Raw genomic sequence first — 20,848 nt, 5'->3', positions numbered from 1 at the left:
GCTCCCTGCAGTGAAGGCAAGAGGGGGGAAGGAGGAGGCAGGTTAATAGAATCATGGAATGGTTTGGTTTGGAAAGGACTTTAAGATCATCCAGTTCCAACCCTCTGCCATGGGCAAGGTCACCTTCCACTAGAGTAGATTGCTCCAAGCCCCGTCCAACATGGCCTTGAACACTGCCAGGGATGGGGCATTTACCACTTCTTTGGGCATCCTGTGCCAGCTGGGGAACTGCTGGAGGTCCTGGCTGTGGCACAGGGAACTCGGGACAGCCTTGTCCCTGCCTGCTCTGCTGCCAGCCATGGGCAAAGCCATAAGTGAGGGCAGGATGTGCCTTCAGGGATAAGCTGGGGGGTGAATGTGGTGCTCCCCAAATCCACAGCCCTCAGCCACCTCCAAACGTGCTTCAGTCTCAGATCACAGACGGAACCAGCACTGCCTCCATGTCCAGCTCTGCCTGGGCCATGTCCCTGTCACTGAGCTGGTTTGACACACACGGGCCCTGCAGAGATGAACTCCAACCCATGCAGTGTCCTGTGGGCCTCCAAGAAGGGATCTGCTCCAAATGAGGGAAGGAACACGCAAAGAAAAGCCTGTTTGGAATGAAGATGCTATTTCTGGCACCAACTGTGGAGCTCAGGAAGGATCCAGTGATGAAACTGCATTCTTTATCCCAATTAAATATATCTCTCTATCTGTATCTTGAGTGTAACCACCACCACAAACAGTGGGAGATGGAATTACAGGGATGGGAGATGAAGATTTTCATTAAAATCGTTCCACAAACCACATCTGGAAAGAACACAATGAGAGAACTGGGAGTGACCCAGCACCCTACGTGATGGGGGGACATGGCACTGTCATTGCTGTCCCCAAGGCTCCTTCCCTGACATGTGCTCTTCCAGATGCGCTCAGGTGGATTTAGAAGAAGGGCTCTGGATGCCGAGACCACTGAGCACAGCCCAGAGCAAAGGCAGATACAGGGTAGGAAAAGCTGGTGGCACTGGGGTGGCTCTGGAGAGGACCGGGGAGTCTGTGCCCCCCTGGCTGGCAGTGTGATGGGGGATTAGTATTGCTGAAGCTAAACAGGGTGAATTATTGATGCTGATGGGCACAGAAGCACAGCAGGCACTGAGCACAGGGGCTCTCCCTACTGCTCCTGCAGGAGGGAAGGAGAAGGCAACGCATTCCTGGGGGGAACTGAATGTCTAAATGGCAGTGATGTTGCCAGGAGCAGCCCTGTTACGTCCCCTGAGCACTTGGCAGGATTATGGGCACTTTGCAAAGTCCGTGTAAGGCTCTGGGTGCTGGACATGCAGCAGAGCTGGTCTGCGGTGCTCTGTCTCCTTGCTGCTGGCTGGGGAGCTCCCCCAGTGCAGGGCCTGGCCAAGCACTGTGCTAAACACTGTGTCACCCGCCTTGTGCTGATCCAGGGATGCACCCATCCAAGCTGGGGAGCAAAAGCAGGTTTCAGAGCCCTGGGAAGGAGAAGCCAACTCCATCCCCTGCTGGCAAGGGACTGCTGTGCTCTGCTGGGTGACAAGGAGCTGGGCACCAGACTGGCTGGAGCCCTGGCTGGAAGCTGCACTGGGATGGCCACAGCACTGCTCTTGCCATGCTTTTGAGCACCAGCTTGGTGCCAGGCTTGGGCTGCTCTTGATCCCTGAGCACTGCTGGGCTAGAGATGCTGAACAGAGAGATGGGATAAGCACAAAACCCAAGGGGAGAGGGGAAAGCAGGCAGAGCCTGAGCCTCGCACAACTGTGAGCCCTCTGCCAGCTCTGCCCATCCTGCACTGAGCACTGTCCCCCTGGGCTCAGCCTCTGAGACCTGGATATGATCCTGCCCGATTTCCATAGGGCCTGGCTTTGCCTGCGCCTCCATTTCACAGGGTGCTGATGATCTCCGTCTGGATTCTAACCAGGACTTGTGCCCATACTGCTTCTCTATTGATTAACATTCCAGGATTAACTCAATTAGTCCAGCCTGTTCATTCCCAGCATTGATTTGCTGGAAGGCTCTGTGGGCCAGGATGCTGCAGCAGATCCAGCATGGATCCAGGCTTGGGCCACGGAGCCACCTTCCAGCATCAGCAGCTCTGGGTCCAAGCCTGGATCCTGTTGCAAGAGCGGGGCCATTCAGCAATGCTGAGCCACCTCTGCTCAGATCCACCCATGGTCCAGGATGTGTCAGTCACTGCTGGGTATCCAACTGGGAAAACACCACCCGAATCCCATCAGCAAGCACATCCTGGCTGAGCCATTCATCGGCAAGGTGGGGAATGGAGGAACAGGAGGGTAAGTGACTTGACTCGATGTCAGGCTTCATCTCTGGGGCTGGGAGGCAAAGCACACGCGTCTCCCACCTCCCACACACATCCTCTACCCCACCACACGAGCTGCTGCAGCCAGAAACATCCAGGGATTTTCTTTCCATGCGATGAAAAGGGCTGGAAATGAAAGCAGATGGATGTGAAGAACTTTGCAAAGATGCTGGTAACCATGGCAATGAGCTGCTTTCCCTCCACATCCTCCTCCATTCCAGCAGCCTTCCGTTGGCACTCCTGGCAGAGGGTGAGATTCCGGTTGCATAAGGCCAGGCACAACAATGCATCAACCCGCCACCGGTCTCCATGTCCCTTGAGGCTGAGGACATGGCTTGGGGAGGTGGATGGCATCACCCCACATTGTGCCCCCCCCCCCCAATTACGTCTTCCCCCAGGAAACAGCTCCCGCAGAGAGAGGATGCTGGGATTAATCCCAGGAGGATCATTCATTGCCCAGGTTCAGCTCTAGTCCTGGAGCATCCATGTGGAATTTGGCTTCTCCCTTCCTGCCACTGCAGAGAATATCCCTGCTGGGGAAAATCAACTCACTGACCTACTTCAGCTCCTTGGCTTTTACACAGATCCATGGCACCACAGCACAGCTGGAGGAAAATGGGACAAGATGGGATGTGGAAAACCTAACGTGATAACGGGACAGGCAGCGACATGGGGCTGATGTAGAGCCTGTGGGGCTGATGTACAGCCTGTGTAGGTGACACAGAGCCTGTGGGGCTGATGTACAGCCTGTGTAGGTGACACAGAGCCTGTGGGGCTGATGTACAGCCTGTGTAGGTAACATAGAGCCTGTGGGGCTGATGTACAGCCTGTGTAGGTGACACAGAGCCTGTGGGGCTGATGTACAGCCTGTGTAGGTGACACAGAGCCTGTGGGGCTGATGTACAGCCTGTGTAGGTGACACAGAGCCTGTGGGGCTGATGTACAGCCTGTGTAGGTAACGCAGAGCCTGTGGGGCTGATGTACAGCCTGTGTAGGTAACGCAGAGCCTGTGGGGCTGATGTACAGCCTGTGTAGGTGACACAGAGCCTGTGGGGCTGATGTACAGCCTGTGTAGGTGACACAGAGCTTGTGGGGCTGATGTACAGCCTGTGTAGGTAACGTAGAGCCTGTGGGGCTGATGTACAGCCTGTGTAGGTAACGTAGAGCCTGTGGGGCTGATGTACAGCCTGTGTAGGTAACGCAGAGCCTGTGGGGCTGATGTACAGCCTGTGTAGGTAACGCAGAGCCTGTGGGGCTGATGTACAGCCTGTGTAGGTAACGTAGAGCCTGTGGGGATGATGTACAACCTGTGTAGGTGACATAGAGCCTGTGGGGCTGATGTACAGCCTGTGTAGGTGACATAGAGCCTGTGGGGCTGATGTACAGCCTGTGTAGGTAACGTAGAGCCTGTGGGGCTGATGTACAGCCTGTGTAGGTGACATAGAGCCTGTGGGGCTGATGTACAGCCTGTGTAGGTGACATGGATCACATGGAGTGGTATCTCAGGGCAGTGCTCACACCACGTCTGCCTGAGGGATGTGACACATTTAATGGCCATGCCAGGCTCTTCCCTCACTATCCCTGCTCCGAACGGCATCCTGATCCTGCCTCTCATGGTGGTGCTGTCCCTGCTGGGTCCCTGCACACAGTGCTGGACACAGCTGATGTCCCACCTGTCCGGGGTGGTGGGAATGACAAAGATCTCCTCCTCCTGTCCCGTACCATGCCTGGTAAAACATTTCATCCCATTAAGCAAGCCAAAAGCATCATTTACTGCAGGGACAGCACAAGAGGGAATCAGAGCTGGAGCTGATGGCCATGAACTTCCCTATGGAGACCAGTGAGTCCAAGCTCTGCTCAGCACCTCTGTCCCCGTCCCTGCACAGAGCCTTGGGAGCAGCAGGGACTCCATAGCTGCTAGTTCCTTTCAAGACCTTGGAGGAGAGGTGCCAGAGAGGAGCAGGAGCTGTGCTGCAGCCAGAACCCAACCTGCCATAAGGATTTGTTCACCTCTAATCCCTTCCCATCGGGGCTCATGAGTGTTAATGGTGCCAAATGCCACTTCTGAGGAATAGGCAAATATTGTGATGCTCTTCCCAGCCTCCTCCAGTCATTCCCTGGGAATGAAGTAGAGGAACTGCAGCATCGAGCAAAAGAACATCTGGTGAAGCCCTGATCTCGGCTACAAGCAAGAAAATGGTTGTGCTGCTTCATCTGTGCCCTGCAAAGGCAACTTCCCTCTGAAGGAAGGTGAAAAAGCCACCTTAGGTGGTGGGTGGCAAGCACCTGGATTTATTCTGCTCCACCCGGCTTCCATGTCCTGGTGGAATTACAGCAGCTTTATGAGGAGTAAGGAGGCAGGAAGGGTTTATCAGGCATACAAATAGAAAAGCACGGAGGCAGCTCTGAGATCTTCAGGGATCCTCAGGATCCACGGGCAGGGATAAGGCTCCTTCCTTGGGGAAGGGAGTCTGGTCCCTGGCTGCAGGCAGCAGGGCTCCACTGAGGGCCCCAGAGGACAAGGGCAAACCACAGTGAGTGCAGAAGGAGCATGGATGGAGAGCAGGACACAGCCCAGAGCCGTGCTGCCCATCGGCCACAGGCTCTTTAGGAAGGAAGAAGACCTTGAGAAACAAAAGCTCATGCAATGCACAGCGGGGTAACCCGTGTGTGACCTCTGGAATGCCGCTTAACCCCCCTCTGCTTCCCAAAGCCCCTGCTCCCCCTGCAGAGCCGCAGCAAGGCTGGATTCCTTTGGAAGCGAGCATCCTCCAGCAGCAGGCTGGAGGGAGCCATGGGAAGGAGGCAGAAGGAGGAATCTCTGCCCCCTTCGCTGCGTGCAGGTGCCCCCTCGGGCTGCAAGCGGGAAGCAGAGCAGATTTGCCACGCACATAGCAACAGCAGGGCAGAGCCGGCAACCACTCACTGCCATTGCATCACAACAGGAGCTGGCCTTTAACTTGGATCGCCAGGCAGCGTTTTCTAACCCCGCGGTTAGAACAGGGAGATTGAAGCACAAGCAGTGCAGTGCCGCTGCGAGGCTGCTTTCCTGCTGCCCCGCAAGCCCAGCTGATGCCTCTCAAATCCCTCCTCGTTGGCAGCTTTGGGAAAAGAAACCCATCTTTTGGCTATTTTGACCCCTCCTCTCCATTGCTCTGCACCTTCCTCCCTCAGGGCATGTCCTACATCACTGCTTGTGCTCCGAGCCCTCGGCACAAAGGAAGAGAGGAATGAGAGGATGCTCACCTCATTTATCGACAAGGATGGGCAGGAGTCGAGCTTGCAAAGGAAAAGGCTTAAATCTTGCAGGAGAGGCAGATCTGGCCGAGGCGGGGGGAGCTGGTGCAGGATGCAGGCTGCAGCTCAGGAAGGCTGCTCAGCTTCTCCACTCCTGCAGCTCCAGGTTGCTGTGCCTGTCTGGTGGGGGAGCCTGGAGCGATGCCTTCAGCTCAGCTCATCTGCTTGAGACCAACATTTCTCCTTCCATCTTCTCCCCAGGAGAGGCTTCATCACGGAGCTCTGGGCTTTGGGGGGGCTGTTTGCCCTTGTAGTCTATAGCCATAGAAAGCCCCTTAAATCCCTCCTAAAGAGGAGGGCTCTCGGTGTGACAGACAAGGAGATGTGCCAGTCAAAGCAAGGCCCTGCGCCGCCCGCGGGGGTGCTGCCAGCAGCAGGGGGGGCAGGAGGGCTCATCCTTTCCAGTGAGGGGAGGCCCTTCAGTTACCTGGCACTGTTTTCTCACCCTGCTGGTATCTGTGGCTGCTACAGGCCAAGAAGGTGTCGGTGCCACAATGGTGTCAGTGCCACGAGGGTGTCAGTGCCACAAGCGTGTCTGAGCTCAGCACGGTTGTGCTCAGCAGGAAGGTGCAGATTGCAGCAGCCAGACCAGGAGCACAACCATCACCTCATGGCTGTCCATTGGGTTTGTATCCACAGCTGTGGCTTCGGAGGTGCTGCCATCACACCCCCTCACCCCAACAGGCTGATTTATGGCAGGGACACAACAACCCAGAGCATACACACCCGTTAGAGCACACAGGATGGGGGAGCCCACTGCCCCTTTACCCTTTTCAGGCTCCCACCCCAGCCCCACGCTGCTTGTCCCCGCGGTGTGGGGTAACCAGGCGGCCGCAATGGAAGCGGTGCACCCTGAGCTTCCCATCCCAGAGGGACACAAACGCCGGTGCTGGCGGCGGCAAAACCGCCCTGCCGAGGAACAAACGATCGTTGAGAGGCGGCTTCGGTCCGGTTTGCCCCCGGGACGAGGCCGCGGCGCTCCGCAAGGCCGACACCAGCGGCCGCTGCCATGGTAACGGCGCGGCCCCGTACCATGACTACAAGCCCCATCAGCCGTTGCGGCACGCTGCGTCTGAGGCTGGGTGGAGGGAGCCAATAGCGGGCAGGGTTGTTGGCAGGGCGGGGTCGGCATTGGCGGGCGGAGGGCCATGGCAGCGCTGGGCTGCGCTGTGGGCCGCAGGTAACCAGGGAGGGGAGACGGCGGGCGAGCGGGCAGTGGCGCTACCGTCCCCGGGGTGTGCTGTTCCCCGCCGTGAGCACGCCCTGGGCTGGGGAGGGACGCGAGCCTGCGCGGCAGGGTCAGCCCCGCCCCTCATGGCTCCACAGGCCCCGTTATCGTCCCGTCAGCGACAGCGCCGGGCGCGCATCTCACTCCTCTGATGGTGCTTTTCTCTGTTTCCAAAGGTTTCTGCTCTTGCAGCACGCTGCAGCCGTCTCTGTCCAGCTCCGCACAGCCGCTGTGCTCTCCGGGTCCCTGGAGCTGCCCCTCAGAAGCCACCTCCCCTTCAAGCCGGTAGGAATCAGCCCCGGCCCCGTGTCCCCCTGGACCCACCAGCAGATCCGCACCAAAGCGCGAGGCAACGAATATCAGCCCAACAACCGTAAGCGCAAACGGACCCACGGCTGGATCAAGCGCATCAGCACGCCGGCGGGCATCGAGGTCATCCTGCGGCGCATGCTGAAGGGCAGGAAGTCTCTGACCCACTGAGGGCTCTGCTTGGGGGGCAAGCCTGAAGCTTTGGAGTGACCCGAGTGAAGCGCCTGTGCCGAGGGAGGCTGCGCACATGCGTCTGTCGTGTGTCAGGAGAGCGAGAGGAGTCATGCTGGCTCGAGGGGAGGCCTCGGAGAGCGTTGGTTTAATGCCTGTGTTATGAATTGTAATCTTAGTGTCCCTTTGTATGTGTGATTCAAAGAGAAACTGCTGAAAACACGAGCTGTTCATTAAAGCCGAGCGCTAATTGAATGCAAAACTTCACTGCAGTGCCTCTGCCTGTTCCGCTCCTGTGAGTTAGTTCATGATCGGGGCGCTGGTTCTGGGCTGGAAATGGGATGGAGGGGATGGAATTGCCTTGTGGCCGCTGCTAATGAACCGCCTAATGAGCGGCGCCTCCGTCAACGAAGGTCACGGGTAAATAGGGCAAGAACTACATTTCCCAGCGTGCCCCGCGGCCGGCGCTACATCCGGGTCCTCCCGCCGTGCACCACAACCGCCCACCTCCCCTCCCCCCGCTCTCCGAGCGGGCATTTCCTGCCTCTACCGAACCCTACTCGATGAGTGACGGGCCCGGTGACCAATAGGAAGCGAGCGCCGCGGGGAGCGGGCCAATCGCGGCGCGCGGGGTGGGCAGCGGCGGGCGGTGGGCGGGCCGAGGCGCGGCTCTCACGGTAGCGGCGGTGAAGATGGTAGGTGCTGCACCCCCCCCGAAATGGCGGCGCCCCCGGCCCGTTCCCGTGCCGTGACCGCGGCCCCTGGAGCCCCGCCGCCGCCGCTGCCGCCCCGCCGGCCGCGCGCCGCTGCCCCGCTGCCCCGCCCAGCCCGGCCACGGCGGGGCCGCGGCCGCCTCCGGCCCTCGCGAGGCCCGCACCCTTCGGTGCCCCGGGCCTCGGCGCAGCGGGGCAGGGGGGAGCTGGGGCTGCGCGCTGCGGGGTGGGTGGTGCCGCGCTTGCTGCGGGGACGGGGGCATCCCAGGCCCGCGTGTTGCGCGTCTCTAACGACCGGGGTGCGGGGGGTTGCTATGGCCCGAGGCCGGGTGTACCCTACCCGCAGGCACCCCAGGGTGGCGCGGTCCCCCCCAGGCGGGCGGGGATGAGGAGGGGAGGGACGCCCTGAGCTGGGGGCTCGGCCCTTCCTTGGGGCTGGGAGGGTGAAGGGATTCCGCACTGGAAGTGCTTGAGGGTTGCTGGGGGGTACGGGCTGTTCCCCAACGCAGCCGGGGGGCAAGGGCTCCTCCGGGCTGTGGGGCCTTCCCCACCCGCAGGGATGGGGGGCTGAGGGCCGGGGCGCTGTCAGGGTGTGGGGTGTCTGGAGAGCAGCAGTGGGGGCTCAGAGCACCCCAAGGCTTGTGGTGCTCCCCCATCCCCAGGGCTGCTGCGCACTGAGGGGCCTGTGGAGGGGGTTCAGTCCTTTCTGTACTTCCTCAGCAGCAGGCGGCAGTTGAGCTGGTGGTGTTACGCTGTGGTAGCCAAGAGGCTCCCAGTCTCCTTCGCTCCCTTTGCAACAATGGGAGAGAGTTTTCTTGTGTCCCTTCAGGAGCTCAGTAACCAGGATAAGACCAGTCCCTGTGGTTTCCATGTAGCACGGCTGAGAGTTGAGGCGGCTGTTCCCAAGCCTGTGGTCATCGGTTCTCTCTAACCCACAAGCATTGTGCTGGGGCTGAGCCCTTGTTTCAGCCTCTCTGTGTTGGGCCTTGTCTTCTGGAGGAGTTCCTTTCAAAAGCAGGGAATGGGGAACAGAATATGGGGGGGGTTTCCACCTTTTTGCTTTTAGATGAGGACTGTCACCCTCCTAGGAAGCCGAGCACCCTTGTTGATGCAGTAGCTGCAGCTCATCTCTGCCTCCTTTCCCCAGTTGTAGAAGGAACCAGTGTTGTCTTGGAGGTTGCAAAATCACACTTGTTTTGGGGGATTTTGGGGGCCTTTCCCTTTCCTCAAAGGCCATGAGGCATCTGCTTTGTTTGATGCTGGGCTTTCACTTCCAGCAGCTTGGCCAGGAGGATGTTTCTTTGGTTAAAGAGTGGCAGGAGGCACTTGGGGAGTGTTTCCTCATGGGAGGTGTGACCCAGTGTCCCATGGGGCTGGGAACACAGCAGTGACCTCCTGGAGCTTATTTACCTGCTGCCCTTGGAGCAGATACAGATCATTGCACTTGGAGTATTGTCTCCTTCTGAATAGCCAGGAATGTGAGTCCAGGCACTTCCCGTGGTGGGGGGGGGATTGGATCCAGCAGGATTAGCTGTGCTCCTCAGCTGGGCTGGAGATGAGTGCTTGATGTGCTAGGTTGGAGAAGCCTCATCTGCTCAGTCACTTTGATGTCCCTATTGCTGAGCACAGGAAAGGTGGTGGCCGAGAGCCAGGGACCTGTTAAGAGTTGGGTGTTGTAACCTTCCTGCTTGTGAGCCTGCTCGAGATCCTGCTCCAGTTTTGGGGGCAGCGAGGGGGGAACCCCACATTCACCATTTAAATTGCATTTGGGTTGATAATTGTAGCCGTGTTCAGAGGCCATAACTCGCTCTCCTGGGAAACTCCAGTGTGGAATCCCTGGAATCCAGCCTCTTTCCAGGGAAATGTGGGCTCTGCTGGACCAAACCCTGGCGGGAAGACAAGGACTAGCTTAACGTGAGGAACTTGGGGGGAGCTGCAGCTTATTGAAGGGGTACTTGAAGCTGTGTGCTCTCGAATAAGAGCAGCTATTTCCCATTCTTCTAAATGGTGCTAAACCCAATGAGTTACCAGGTTCTGCTGCAGGAGCAGCAATTGAGGCTGTGCCTGGCTCTGGCTGAGGCTGCTGGAGCCAGTGTCCTGCACCAGGAAGGTGAGATGCTTTGAGGTGTAACAGGGTGTTTTTACAGCTCCTTCTCACCAGGGTCATGGAATTAGTTCACTCTCAGTGGAAGTGGAAAAAGCAGAACCCATCAGGACATTAGTGGGAAGTGCTGAGCTGGTGGGAGATGGATTCTGTCCTAGGGAGCCTGCGGATGAAGGTGCAGGGAAGCAGTGTTGGGGGGTTAAGATGGGCAGGAGGAAGCTGCAGTTCCCTGTTTGAACCCAGGTTCAGGGTTATTCCTAAACTCAAGTGTATGGGAAGGGTTGAGGGTGGAAACCAGAATGTCAGGAGAGTTGTTAAAACCAGAAGTATGAATCATATTTTCTTGTTTGGCCAATGATGCCTCTTGGATGTGAATGGAAGATAGAGGGTTCATAATGGAGGGTTCACTTGAGTGAAGTGAAAATGGCCTCTTTCCCCCTGGCAGCTTTGTGGCAGCATTTCTGGGTTGCTTCTAAGCCTGAAATGAAATGATTTCTCAGCTGCTGCTTCACTGTCCTTTTCAAACTGCTTCAGAACAGGGGATGTATGTCCTGGAGAAGAATCCTTCCGTGTTCAGTGCAACAGGCTTGGAATCTTGCAGCATTTTAATGCAGGTTGAATGATAGAGAAGGAACATTTTGGGGCTTCTCTCTCTTCATCTCACATTTATTCCCCATCTTCTCTTTCTTTTCAAGACATTTCTCCCATCATCCTTTGTCTCTGCTGTGAGTAGAGGGGCTCCACCACACTTTGAAGCTCAGTTCTCTGTTTGACCCCAGAATATTCTGCTCCCACCTTCCCGTTTCACTTCAGAGAAGGAAATGCCTGTTCCGTGCTGCTGTGGCTTCAGTAAACCAAGAGGGCTCTGCAGGGTTCCTGTTCAGCAAACACCTCTGCTGGGCTGGGTGAGCAGCAGTGCAGGACTTGGGGTTAGTTTGGTTTGGAAGTACCAGGAGCCTTGATGTGTGCAGGATGGGATCCTTTCCAAAAGATAATGAAGTGGAGCCAGGCTGATAAGCCTGTGATAAGGATTGGGCTTTGGAGGCTGTCATTGCTCTGTGGAACCAACCTTGCCTATAACAAAGAATGTTAACTGGGAAGGTGAAAGAGCAACTGTTTTGCTGTGCTGGGGTGGTCAAGGCCTCCAGGCAGTGATGTGGCTGTGGCAGTTTCTGGTGTGATGTTGTGGTTTGTGCTGGTAAATTACTGCTCATCAATGGTGCAGATGTGTCTGTGTCCAGGCTCCCCCCTTTGGACACGTCCCTGCCAAAAGAGGCTGAATCAGCAGCTTTCTCACTGAATTACTCAACTTTGGGGATAGAATGAGCCAGAGAAGCTGTGGCTGCCCCATCCCTGGCAGTGTTCAAGGGCAGGTTGGACACAGGGGCTTGGAGCAAGCTGCTCCAGTGGAAGGTGTCCCTGCCCGTGGCAGGGGTTGGAGCTGGAGCAGCTTTAAGGTCCCTTCAAGCCAAACCAGGCTGGGATTCTATGAAATGCAGAAGCTGGGGATTGGCTTTAAGAAAGCAGTTTGGGTGGGTTTCAGTATCCAAGAACCATCTCACTAGCTGGGACCTGTCAGCATCCTTCAGTTCCTGCAGCTCTTTATCTGAATGACCTGAGTGGCTCCTTCAAGCCAATGATCATGTTCTTTCCTCACCTCCTTCTTTGTATCCTGTGTCTTTCCAGGCAGATTTTTTGAAAGGCTTACCAGTCTACAACAAAAGCAACTTCAGCAGATTCCATGCGGATTCTGTATGTAAAGCATCGGTAAGTATTGCCACATCCTTTGGGGGGAAGGTTTCCTTGTGGGGCTCAAAGGCTGCTTGACTAAAAGAAACTTCCAATGAGGCTTTTGTTTCTTAAAACCCGTGTGTGATCACAGCTGAGAGTTCATCAGCTAAGCTTGGCAAGGCAAACTTCCTGCTTGCTTTGGTGAGGAATGTGGCTTACATCAGCCAGACCACATCTGTGGTGCTTGTATTATTTCTCTATTCTTTAAGAGCCCTGAAAAACATGTCAAAAACTGGACCTTCTCCTTTCTATGTGGGTGTTAAAAAGCTGGAGCCTCATAGTGTCCCGCAACCAGGGCAGGATATCACTGTGCACTTGTAGCCTGGGTGGACAAGGGCCTTTTGGTTGGTTTAGCTGTGCTTGGCTTAAAACCTCGCCTTGTTGCTGTCTTTGTCCTGTAACTGTTGTAATTCCTCTACAGAATAGGAGACCATCAGTTTATCTTCCCACGAGAGAATATCCATCTGAACAAAGTAAGTGCCCTGCTGAAGTTGTGAGGGGTTTAATAACTTGTTATATATCTAATATTCCAAACCTGGGCTACACATAATCCCCCTTGGTTTAAACTCAGATGAGGTGATACTTTATGGAACCACCATGCCAGTGATGAGCAGAGTGTGTCCAGTTCTTGGGTTTGTGTTTTTGGATGCTTCTGAAGCAATGGGTGTCCATGCTGTCCTCTCATTAAGATGGACCATGGGAAGCAACATGGCAATTACTACACCATCTAAAAAGTCATCTTTAAAATGGAATCTCTGAGCCTCTGATCTTGGACATGACCTGGGTTTTTCTCTCTCTTTTTTCTTGGCAGTCATAGTAACAGAAAAGACAAATATCCTCTTGCGCTATTTACATCAGCAGTGGGACAAAAAGGTATGCTTGTGTTTCCTTCAACATTCTTGATGTGCTGCTTTGAGCGTATTGAGCTCCATATTCATCGCAAGATTGAAGAGTTAATGAAAAGAAAGAGCAAACTGTGCTTCAGGAAGAGCATAGTGCAGGGAGGCTCTGTCTGTTCTTAAAAACCCCAAACAACTTTTCCTTCCCTTCCAATGTGAGGGACGTTAACTCAGTGTTTAGTCTAAAACTTGGAGCCTGCACTTCCAGCTCCCTCTCACTGCGGTTTTCCTTTGTGACCTTGGCAGATGGTCTCCCTGTGCATCTGTGGCTACTTTATGGTGAGAGTAAAGCTGCTCTTAGCTTGCAGGGCTGTGAGGGGAAAGCAAATGAGCTTGTGCAGAACTTGAACACACGAGGCTGTGTAAGTACCTTGGGTACAAAGTCTGAGCTCTCATATGAGCAGCACACAAATGTGCTTTAGCCAGCGTTTGAGACTGCGAAACTGGGATACCTGGGTTGGGTGTACTGGGAGCAAGGTGATGGATGACATAGGAGTGGAGATGTGGAAGCAGTGCGTGCAATCATGGCCAGAGCAGAGGTTGTGGAAGAACATGGAGAGAGGGAAAATCATCAGGAACCTTGAAGCTAAAGAGAAAGGATTTGTGTGTGACAGAAGGGTTTGGGATATTCTGAGGTGTTCAGGGACTGCCTCAGAGCAGTGGGAAAGAGGATCTTCCTCAGGTTTATGCAGTATTTGAGATCTAGAACTAAAAGGTGCTGAGATCAATGGTGGGTCAGTCCCACTCCCAAATGTCAAGAACAGTGTAGAAGCAGCATCTTTTGGCTTTGGGCAAAACCCCCTTCAGTGTTTGCTCCTCCAGTGTGTCAGGTCATTGCAGCCAAAAACTTCTAGCAACATTCTCCTGATATTCCCACCCGAATCCCGGCCTCTGGAGAATTTCACTGTGCCTTTCTCTGTCCAAACAGAATGCAGCAAAGAAGAGAGATCAAGAGCAGGTGGAAATAGAAGGTGAGAACTCAGCACCACCCCGGAAAATCGCTCGGACAGACAGCCAGGACATGAACGAGGACACTTAAACTCTTGGCTTCCTCCTCTCATACTTTACAGGCGCTTCCTGTTTTGTCTCCAAGTGTGTAAATTTGCCCCTTGCCCCATCTGTCCCCCCTCCACTGTGCAGCCCAAACCACTTCTGACTTCCCAGGAGCCAACATATTTATTTTTTCTCTTTTTTTTTTTTTTTTGTCCTCTCCATTTTTTATTTATGCCATAAACCTGATGGAGCGGTGGTGGAACAATGGAGTAAATGCTGTAGTAGAACCTTAGTTCCTCCTTTTGAAAACACTGTCACTTTGGCAGGTTTTGAATCTGTTACCTATTGCCCAGGTCTAGCCATGGGAGCCTGGGTAGGAGACATGGGTTATCCCAGAACCCTCCAGAGATACACGCTCTCTACGTACCCACTGACCTACTACAAGTGGTTTAACTCCTGTTTGGATGTACGCAGGCCAGCCATAAGTGCAGGGCCTCACCATTCTTCCTCCAGTATTCTGAAACTGGCACTGCACTAAAACAAAACCCAACCAATCTACATGAGTGTCCTTCAGGGTTACGTTGATTTTAGCAAATGTGTTGTCAACTTGATCAATCAGTTGTATTCTGGTCTGTTGTGTAAGGGCCACGCTCCTCCGGCGGCACGCATTATCTCGTGCATCAGTGCTCATGGAGAACTCAAGTGAAAGGTGTGTGGCTTTTGTTGCTCTGACTTTCTAACCTTCTCTTGGTCTTGGACGGACTGATCTGTGCAACTTCTCCATTGGAATAAAAGGATACTCTTCTACTGTGCTGAGTAGTTGATCACCAGTGTGTGTAAGCAGCGGCTGATGGAGGCAGCCTGTGGCTGGACAAGTCTGGGAGCATCTCAGCAACTGGATGTAGTTGTGGCTCAACTGCCAGCTCCAAATAATGGTACGTTGTATTGTGCTGCAATAGCAGAATGGAGTTGATCAAAACATGAGCTTCCATGGTCTCTGGTGAAGACCAGTTCCTCTTGGACTCAGACAGTTCAGTGCCTGTTGCCTGGAACCCTTCACTGACTCTTCGAGAAGAGCCAAACCGGAGGCCTGTAAGTCGTCTGGCTGCATTCAAAGGTTCAGAGACTCAAAGGAAATGGGCATTGTCACCTGAAGGGGACAGGAAAGGTATAGCTTAGTAATGATGTCTTGTCTGCTTTAACATAAGAAGCTGACTTCACACTGTGTTAGTCGAAATTGTCACATTTATAGCTGTGGGGTTTTTTTTCTTCCTCGGTAACAAATCCTAAACACCACGAAATCACAGGAATGTTGTTCTGGAGATCCTGGACAAGCCTCATTCCGAGCGGCTGCAGCAGCTGGGAGCTTTGAGGGGTTCTGCTCTCCCTTTCTCCGTGGCATTCCCATTCAACCCAGGACCACCATGTGTTCAGGTTTGGGAACGAAGGGAACACGGAGGGAGTAAAACTTGCTGTCGACCATAGGTTGCAAGGCAGACCCTTAGGAAGAGCAGGGCACAGCTCACATTGCAGTTCTATATGTACCTTTAGGCACCAGGTTTCTGATGCAGTGAATTTAACTTAACACCAGGTAGCTTAGAACTTTGTATTTGCCTCAAAAACAAACCCCAACCAACCTCTTTGCTATGGCAGTAGCCTCCAAATTACTGGAATGTCGTTGAAAATGCCAACTGTGTTGGTGAAGGTAAAATAGACTTGGGTTTCTGTATGATTTACTGGTGATGGCAAGAGGACTCCACGCTGTCAGCAAGTGCTTTTGTGCACAGTGCCAGACATTGAAGATCACCGGCCTCGTGGGGTGAAGCTGAAGCTGAAGAAGCCTTTGAAGAGCTGTGAGATACCAGAGGAAGAAACAGATGTGCAGCTGGTGGTAAAGCGTGACCAATCTGTGTGTGTAGCAAAGCTGGAGAGCTACAGCCTTGCAGCAATGTCTGTACAGTGCTTTCAAGTTGTAAAATGCTGTATAATTCTGGGTGGATCCGGCAAGGTTTGAGCTTTGCTGACTATTCTGCTAGCCAGAGTGATGTACTATTAAAGAGAGTTGGCAGTTCCTTCCTGTTGTAAACCCCCGTCTTTGTTCCCTCCGTGTCTTTTACAACTGGTCTTGGTGGTTATGGGAACCTTTGCCAATATTTCAGTGGTTTTAGAAGGTAAAAGCAAGTTGCCTTTTTCAAGCAGTTGGGAAACACTGGAGGAACAAGGCTTCAGAGCACTGTTAAGTGTCCAGCCAGTTGGGTATTGGTTTTGTTGCATCAGTGGCTGTGTACAAGCAGTGTGGATTTCTGATCCCTGCACTGAGGCTCTCTACATCCAACCTGAAGCCAGAGCTCCCTCCCTTCCTCCTCCAGGCGGCTGCTGGCTCCAGTGCTGTCTTCCAGCTATTGCACTTTGATCCTATATTCTTGTCTGTTTAGTACGTGGTAAGTGTCTTGGGTTTGAATGTTGCATGGAAGGTCTCATTTGCCTAACTGTGACTTCCTGGTGCCTTAGTGCATTGAAACCAACACCAACAAATGTTGACAAACCCAAACCCTGGGGGTTTGCTGACCACACTGTGTGTACAATACTGAGCTCTTCTGATTCCAACTCTTGTTATAAAGTGACTGAGACTTAGCCACCCTCAGGGGGTTTTATATCTGTCTGCATAGTGGTATTTTTATTGTTTCTGTTACCAATGTATACTAAAGGTTTGGGTTTTTAAATGAAAACTTGAGATACTTGTCAGCAATCAGAATTCTGTTCTTTTTTTTTTTGAGTTCAATAGCACCTCTTTGCTCCAAAGCCTAACAGCAGAAGTGTTCCTCCCCGTAGGAGCAGCCCCTTCCTGCGGACTGTCCCCTTCTCAAGCCTCTGTCCTGTGTTAAACAGCACTGGAGCTCAGCCCCCTGTGAGCAGTTAGAAACCTGCTGGGTAAGTTTAGACTGTTGAGAAGTCAGGCACTGCCTTTTTCTAACTTCAGGATGGTGCTGTGCAGGGAAACTGCACAGGGATAGTGCTGTGCAGGGAAAGTGTTTTTAGGGGAAACTCTTGCTATCTCATGCTCACTTCTTCATTTTTAGGGGAGATCTAGTAACAAAAACTCATGGAGAGTCGGAGATGGGAAAAGGGTGAAGGGGAGGATAGGCTTGAAGGTGGTGTGTGAATTCACAGCTGAGGGGATGGGTGTGTAGTGATGGTTGGCTTCTAGAGCTGTGCTTATAAAGAGCAGTAGCAGCAGGATGGAGATCCAGGCTGGGAGCTGCTGATCTCCCCTGATGCTGCAGCTTAGCCCACACCGAGGCTGTCGTGGATCTAAACTCTTTACCATGGGAGTATTTAAGGTGGGCAGAAGGTTTTCTTAGCTGCATTTCATTAGAAGAAAACAGGCTTTTAGAATGATTTAGGTAAGTTAGATCTGATCTTAAACCCACAACTTGTTTTCTTAGTCTTGGCAAGACATGAAGCACCAGTGGGGTTTGGGGTCGTGGCTTGCACAGCCACTGTCTGTAGGGAGCTGGTTGCTCAGGTTGTGACGAATCCTAAGGCCACACTTAACCCATGTGCTGTTTTCTGTCATCTCAGTCAGTGTGCCAAGCTGTTTGTGAGCTCCCATGTGTGTGGTTGTCTGGGGTAGATCGACAGCTCTGCCTGCGGAAGGGTGGGAAGTTGGCTTTGGAGTGGGATCACCGGGAAAAGGGGCTTCCTCCCCTCACCAGCAGCTCAGTTGTCAGGGTTTGGGTTGTTTCCTATGAGGCAGATTTGGAACATGCTGGACACTCTACAGACCAGGTTTATACTTCAAAGCTTGATGTTTTGGTGAGCTCCTTGACCCTGGCCTTAAGAGCAAAGACTAAGCAGGAGGCTTGGATTGTCTTGGATTAACACTGCAGCTACCAGCTGCATTACCTCTTGTTTCTTCGCTTGTCTGTGAACCACAAGCTTCATTTTCTGGTTTTAAGATGTTTTAAGGCGACTTGCCTCTCTAGAATAAGAAAACTCATTTGATCTCCTACATTAATGCCATAAGGCTGGCAGCAGAGGAACTGTGTGACATGCTGACCATGAACAGAGGTGTTCAGTTCAGCTCTCACTGTCAGGGGCTTGGGTTCTATTTGATGTGGACCAGAGTGGGAAATCTTTTTCTTTAGAGATACCTCAACAACAGCAAAGGGTATTTTTGGAAGCAGCACAGAGGATGTACTCCAGGAGGGGGAACTGCATTATGGCTGTGGCTAAGCCCAGCCTGACCTTCAGGCAGTGCTGCTGGCACTGCAGCGTGTCTCTGCTGCAGGTTTGCAATGCCTGTGCCCTCCCAGCAGAGAGAGCAGCCCCGCGTCTGGTCTAACAGCTCATGTGGGGTGTTTGCTGCTGGTAAGCGCCCAGAAGGGCTGAGTCAGCAGCTTATGCAGAGAGACTGTGCCAGCTCCCAGCTTAGTGTGGAGCCAATGGTTGTGTCCAGCCTGTGCTGAATGTCACAGCGCTGGCTTGTGGAGCTTGTCCTGAAGAGCCTCTGCAGGCAGCTGGGTTGTGGTTTATATAGAAGATGTGTGTCATCTTGGGAGTTGAATGCCAGGGAGGAAGGATTTCTAGAACCTCATGTCTCTTTCACCACTGATAAGAAAAACCCGTTTTCTAGATATTGAAAAGACTGAACCTGGCCTGCAGGGAAGAACATGCGTGTAACTGAAGTGAGGGAATGAAACCCCAGCCTTCAAATTCTCTTTAACACCACTGAGATTCTGTTTCTAAAGGCAAAACTGTCCCACTGTATCCCCAGACCTGAAGAACTCTGTGTGTGATGTTAGAATTGGGTGGTTCTAGGAATTAAAAGAGAGTTCTTGATGCTTTTGAGAAGCCTGGGTGGCTTTAACTTTTGGGGTGGAGTTCCACGTTTTGCTGATGTGAACCTGGAAGGGAGTGTTCATTGGGGAGATCTTGACCCTATTTCCAATCAGGATTTTCTTTTCCATCCAGGAAAAGGTGGCTGGCCACCTCCAGGGAGGTGGGTGTGCAGGTGACATGACACCAGGGGAGCTGGCATGCTGGGGACCAGCACTTGCTGTTGCAGACAGGGTTTTCCATAGGTCATCTGCTCTCCTGCTCCTTCCCCTAAACCAACTCATGGCTGCCACGTGCACAGTGATGGTGGTGATTTGTGCTCTTTATGCTTCTCATTTCCTCACCTTCATGGCCACAGCCAACTTCATTTAGTGACTCAGAGGAACATTTGACTTCGCCTCCTTGCGACCAGCTCCATAAACATCCCTGGGACGATGGGTCCCTGTTCCCATCGCAGCACTGCAGTCCCTGGAATGTTGCTGTTCAACACACAAAGTGCTTTGATTTTCTTGAGGGTCATGATAGTAGCTAAGTCAAACAGATCATATCCTCTTGCCTGCTTTGATAGGGTTGAGCGTGGAAAGGGGTGAGGGGCTGCGGAGCAGGATGAGAGGTGTCTGGTGTGTTCCTTTTGGGGATGTAGGGCTATGGGAAGACAAATACCTTGAAGAAGTGGCCTGGGACCTCAATGGATGGTCAAAGCTGAGTCACTGCCTTGTCTGTGCTGGAGTTATGCTCATTTCCAAGCATTCATTTGTGATTAATCAGTCCAGGGTGCTGTTTCTGAGCTTTATGGGGTATTTTTAGTGAAAGCAGCCTCATGGCACAGCCCAGCTCGGAGCTTTCTCTCACCTTCAACTGCTTTAACTCCTCCAGCCCATTCCTCCCAGGCTGGCTTTTTGCCACACAGCATCCGTGACACTTCCAAACCTGGCTTTCCAACAGAAATTTCCCTCTTTTCCACATGCTCCTGTCTCGTAGGGCTGGAAGAAGGTGGTTTTCCTGGAAGCTGCATCTCGGGAGCGTGGGAATCCACCATTAGCTTAATGTCAGGGTTTACATTTATGTCAGGGTTTACATTTAATGTCATTGGGTTTACATTTATACTCATCTCTTCCATGTTTGATACTGTCTAGAATAAATGGGCAGAATTTAGAGCATGATAACTTGGGTCATTCCTCATGTGTCACTGCCTGGGGGCTTTGCCCTGTGTTAGAAGACTGTGCTGGGTGGCAGCATCCCTACTGTCCCCTTCCCCTCCAGCAGCAGATTGGTGCTGCAGGCAAGAATTGAGCCCAAGGCCTCAGGCTTGTTGAAATAGATTTTTATTGCATTTCTGCAGGTTTTACAAAAATATGACAAAATAAATTAAAAAGAAATAAATAACCCCCTTCAGTTCTGTTAAATTCCCAACACAATAAAACACAGAAAGGAATAAACCAACCCAAACAGCGACTGCTCCAAAGAGGGAGATCCCAGACAGGCGCCTGCTTGTAGAAATACTTTATTATAGGGAGAAATGGTTAAAAATGCCCTGGGCAGGGGGTCCTGGAGGCAGCGGGGTCCTGGGGGCAGCAGGGCCCTGCCCTCCCGTTTGCAAGCGGGATGGGAAGAGATGGAGCCAGGACTATTCCTCTCAGGAGGGAAACGGGATTAAAGAAACTCTCTTGAAGCCCGGTGTGTGTTTGAGGGGGCAAAGCTTGAGCTGACCCTGAGCACGCAGTGACATGGAGAACCAGGAGGCAAGGGCTGAGCTTTGGGCTCTGCAGTGCCCAGGGTGCTGCAGGCAGGGTGCTGAGCCGAGACGGGGGGGGGATTGGGTTACCTGGTGCCCCCAGCTGGGCTGGGCTCTCTCCTCCTGCTGTGCTTTAACTCTCCAGGGCATGGCTGTATTGGTACCGGCCTCACTGTGCCCCAGGGTCCCGGTGCTCCCTTGTCCCTGCCCTCGCTCCAGGAATCTCTCCTGCATCCTGTGCTGCTGGGAGGGGACACGGCTGGGGTAGCCCCTGCGCTCCCGGGGACTGGCACCAGCCAATGTGGGAGATGGAGCCCATGGACCTGGAGAGCATCCACAGCGCAGGAGCAGCGGATGAAGCCTTTGCCCTCTTCTGCCCTTATTGCTGTATAAAATGGCTTGATTTGAAGACAAACACAACTAATACATGACATGTAGAGAGAGAAGCA

At 53.2% G+C, this 20,848-nt stretch overlaps 2 protein-coding genes across 3 annotated transcripts; both read left to right on the top strand.

The window, feature by feature from the left end:
* Window positions 1–6,728: 6,728 nt before the first annotated feature.
* On the top strand, window positions 6,729–7,587 carry MRPL34 (mitochondrial ribosomal protein L34). Its single transcript, XM_080634174.1, has 2 exons — window positions 6,729–6,797; window positions 7,022–7,587. The coding sequence occupies exons 1-2, from the start codon at window positions 6,766–6,768 to the stop codon at window positions 7,323–7,325; spliced, it is 336 nt and encodes a 111-aa protein (XP_080490300.1). The 5' UTR covers window positions 6,729–6,765; the 3' UTR covers window positions 7,326–7,587.
* A 390-nt stretch (window positions 7,588–7,977) lies between these two features.
* Window positions 7,978–16,904, top strand: DDA1 (DET1 and DDB1 associated 1). Of its 2 annotated transcripts, none has more exons than XM_080634226.1 (5): window positions 7,978–8,020; window positions 11,829–11,909; window positions 12,355–12,406; window positions 12,745–12,806; window positions 13,761–16,904. In XM_080634226.1, exons 1-5 carry the CDS (start codon window positions 8,018–8,020, stop codon window positions 13,869–13,871), a joined length of 309 nt encoding a protein of 102 aa, XP_080490352.1. In that variant the 5' UTR covers window positions 7,978–8,017; the 3' UTR covers window positions 13,872–16,904. The 2 variants fall into 2 exon arrangements, with proteins under 2 accessions (XP_080490352.1, XP_080490351.1); XM_080634225.1 differs by lacking the exon at window positions 7,978–8,020 and adding an exon at window positions 10,905–11,047.
* The last annotated feature ends 3,944 nt before the right edge of the window (window positions 16,905–20,848 follow it).

This window comes from Psittacula echo, assembly GCF_963264785.1.
Source record: "Psittacula echo genome assembly, chromosome: 24".
Taxonomy (NCBI): domain Eukaryota; kingdom Metazoa; phylum Chordata; class Aves; order Psittaciformes; family Psittacidae; genus Psittacula; species Psittacula echo.
Note: the sequence above shows the minus strand (reverse complement) of the source record. Positions and strands in the feature narration are given on the sequence as shown.

Coding starts and splice junctions, on each gene's coding strand:
- MRPL34 (XM_080634174.1), top strand. CDS start 6,766: ATGGCAGCGCTGGGCTGCGCTGTGGGCCGCAG. Junction 6,798..7,021: donor GGCTGCGCTGTGGGCCGCAG/GTAACCAGGGAG, acceptor CTGTTTCCAAAG/GTTTCTGCTCTTGCAGCACG.
- DDA1 (XM_080634225.1), top strand. CDS start 10,964: ATGCCTGTTCCGTGCTGCTGTGGCTTCAGTAAACCAAGAGGGCTCTGC. Junction 11,048..11,828: donor AAACACCTCTGCTGGGCTGG/GTGAGCAGCAGT, acceptor GTGTCTTTCCAG/GCAGATTTTTTGAAAGGCTT. Junction 12,407..12,744: donor AGAATATCCATCTGAACAAA/GTAAGTGCCCTG, acceptor TTTTCTTGGCAG/TCATAGTAACAGAAAAGACA.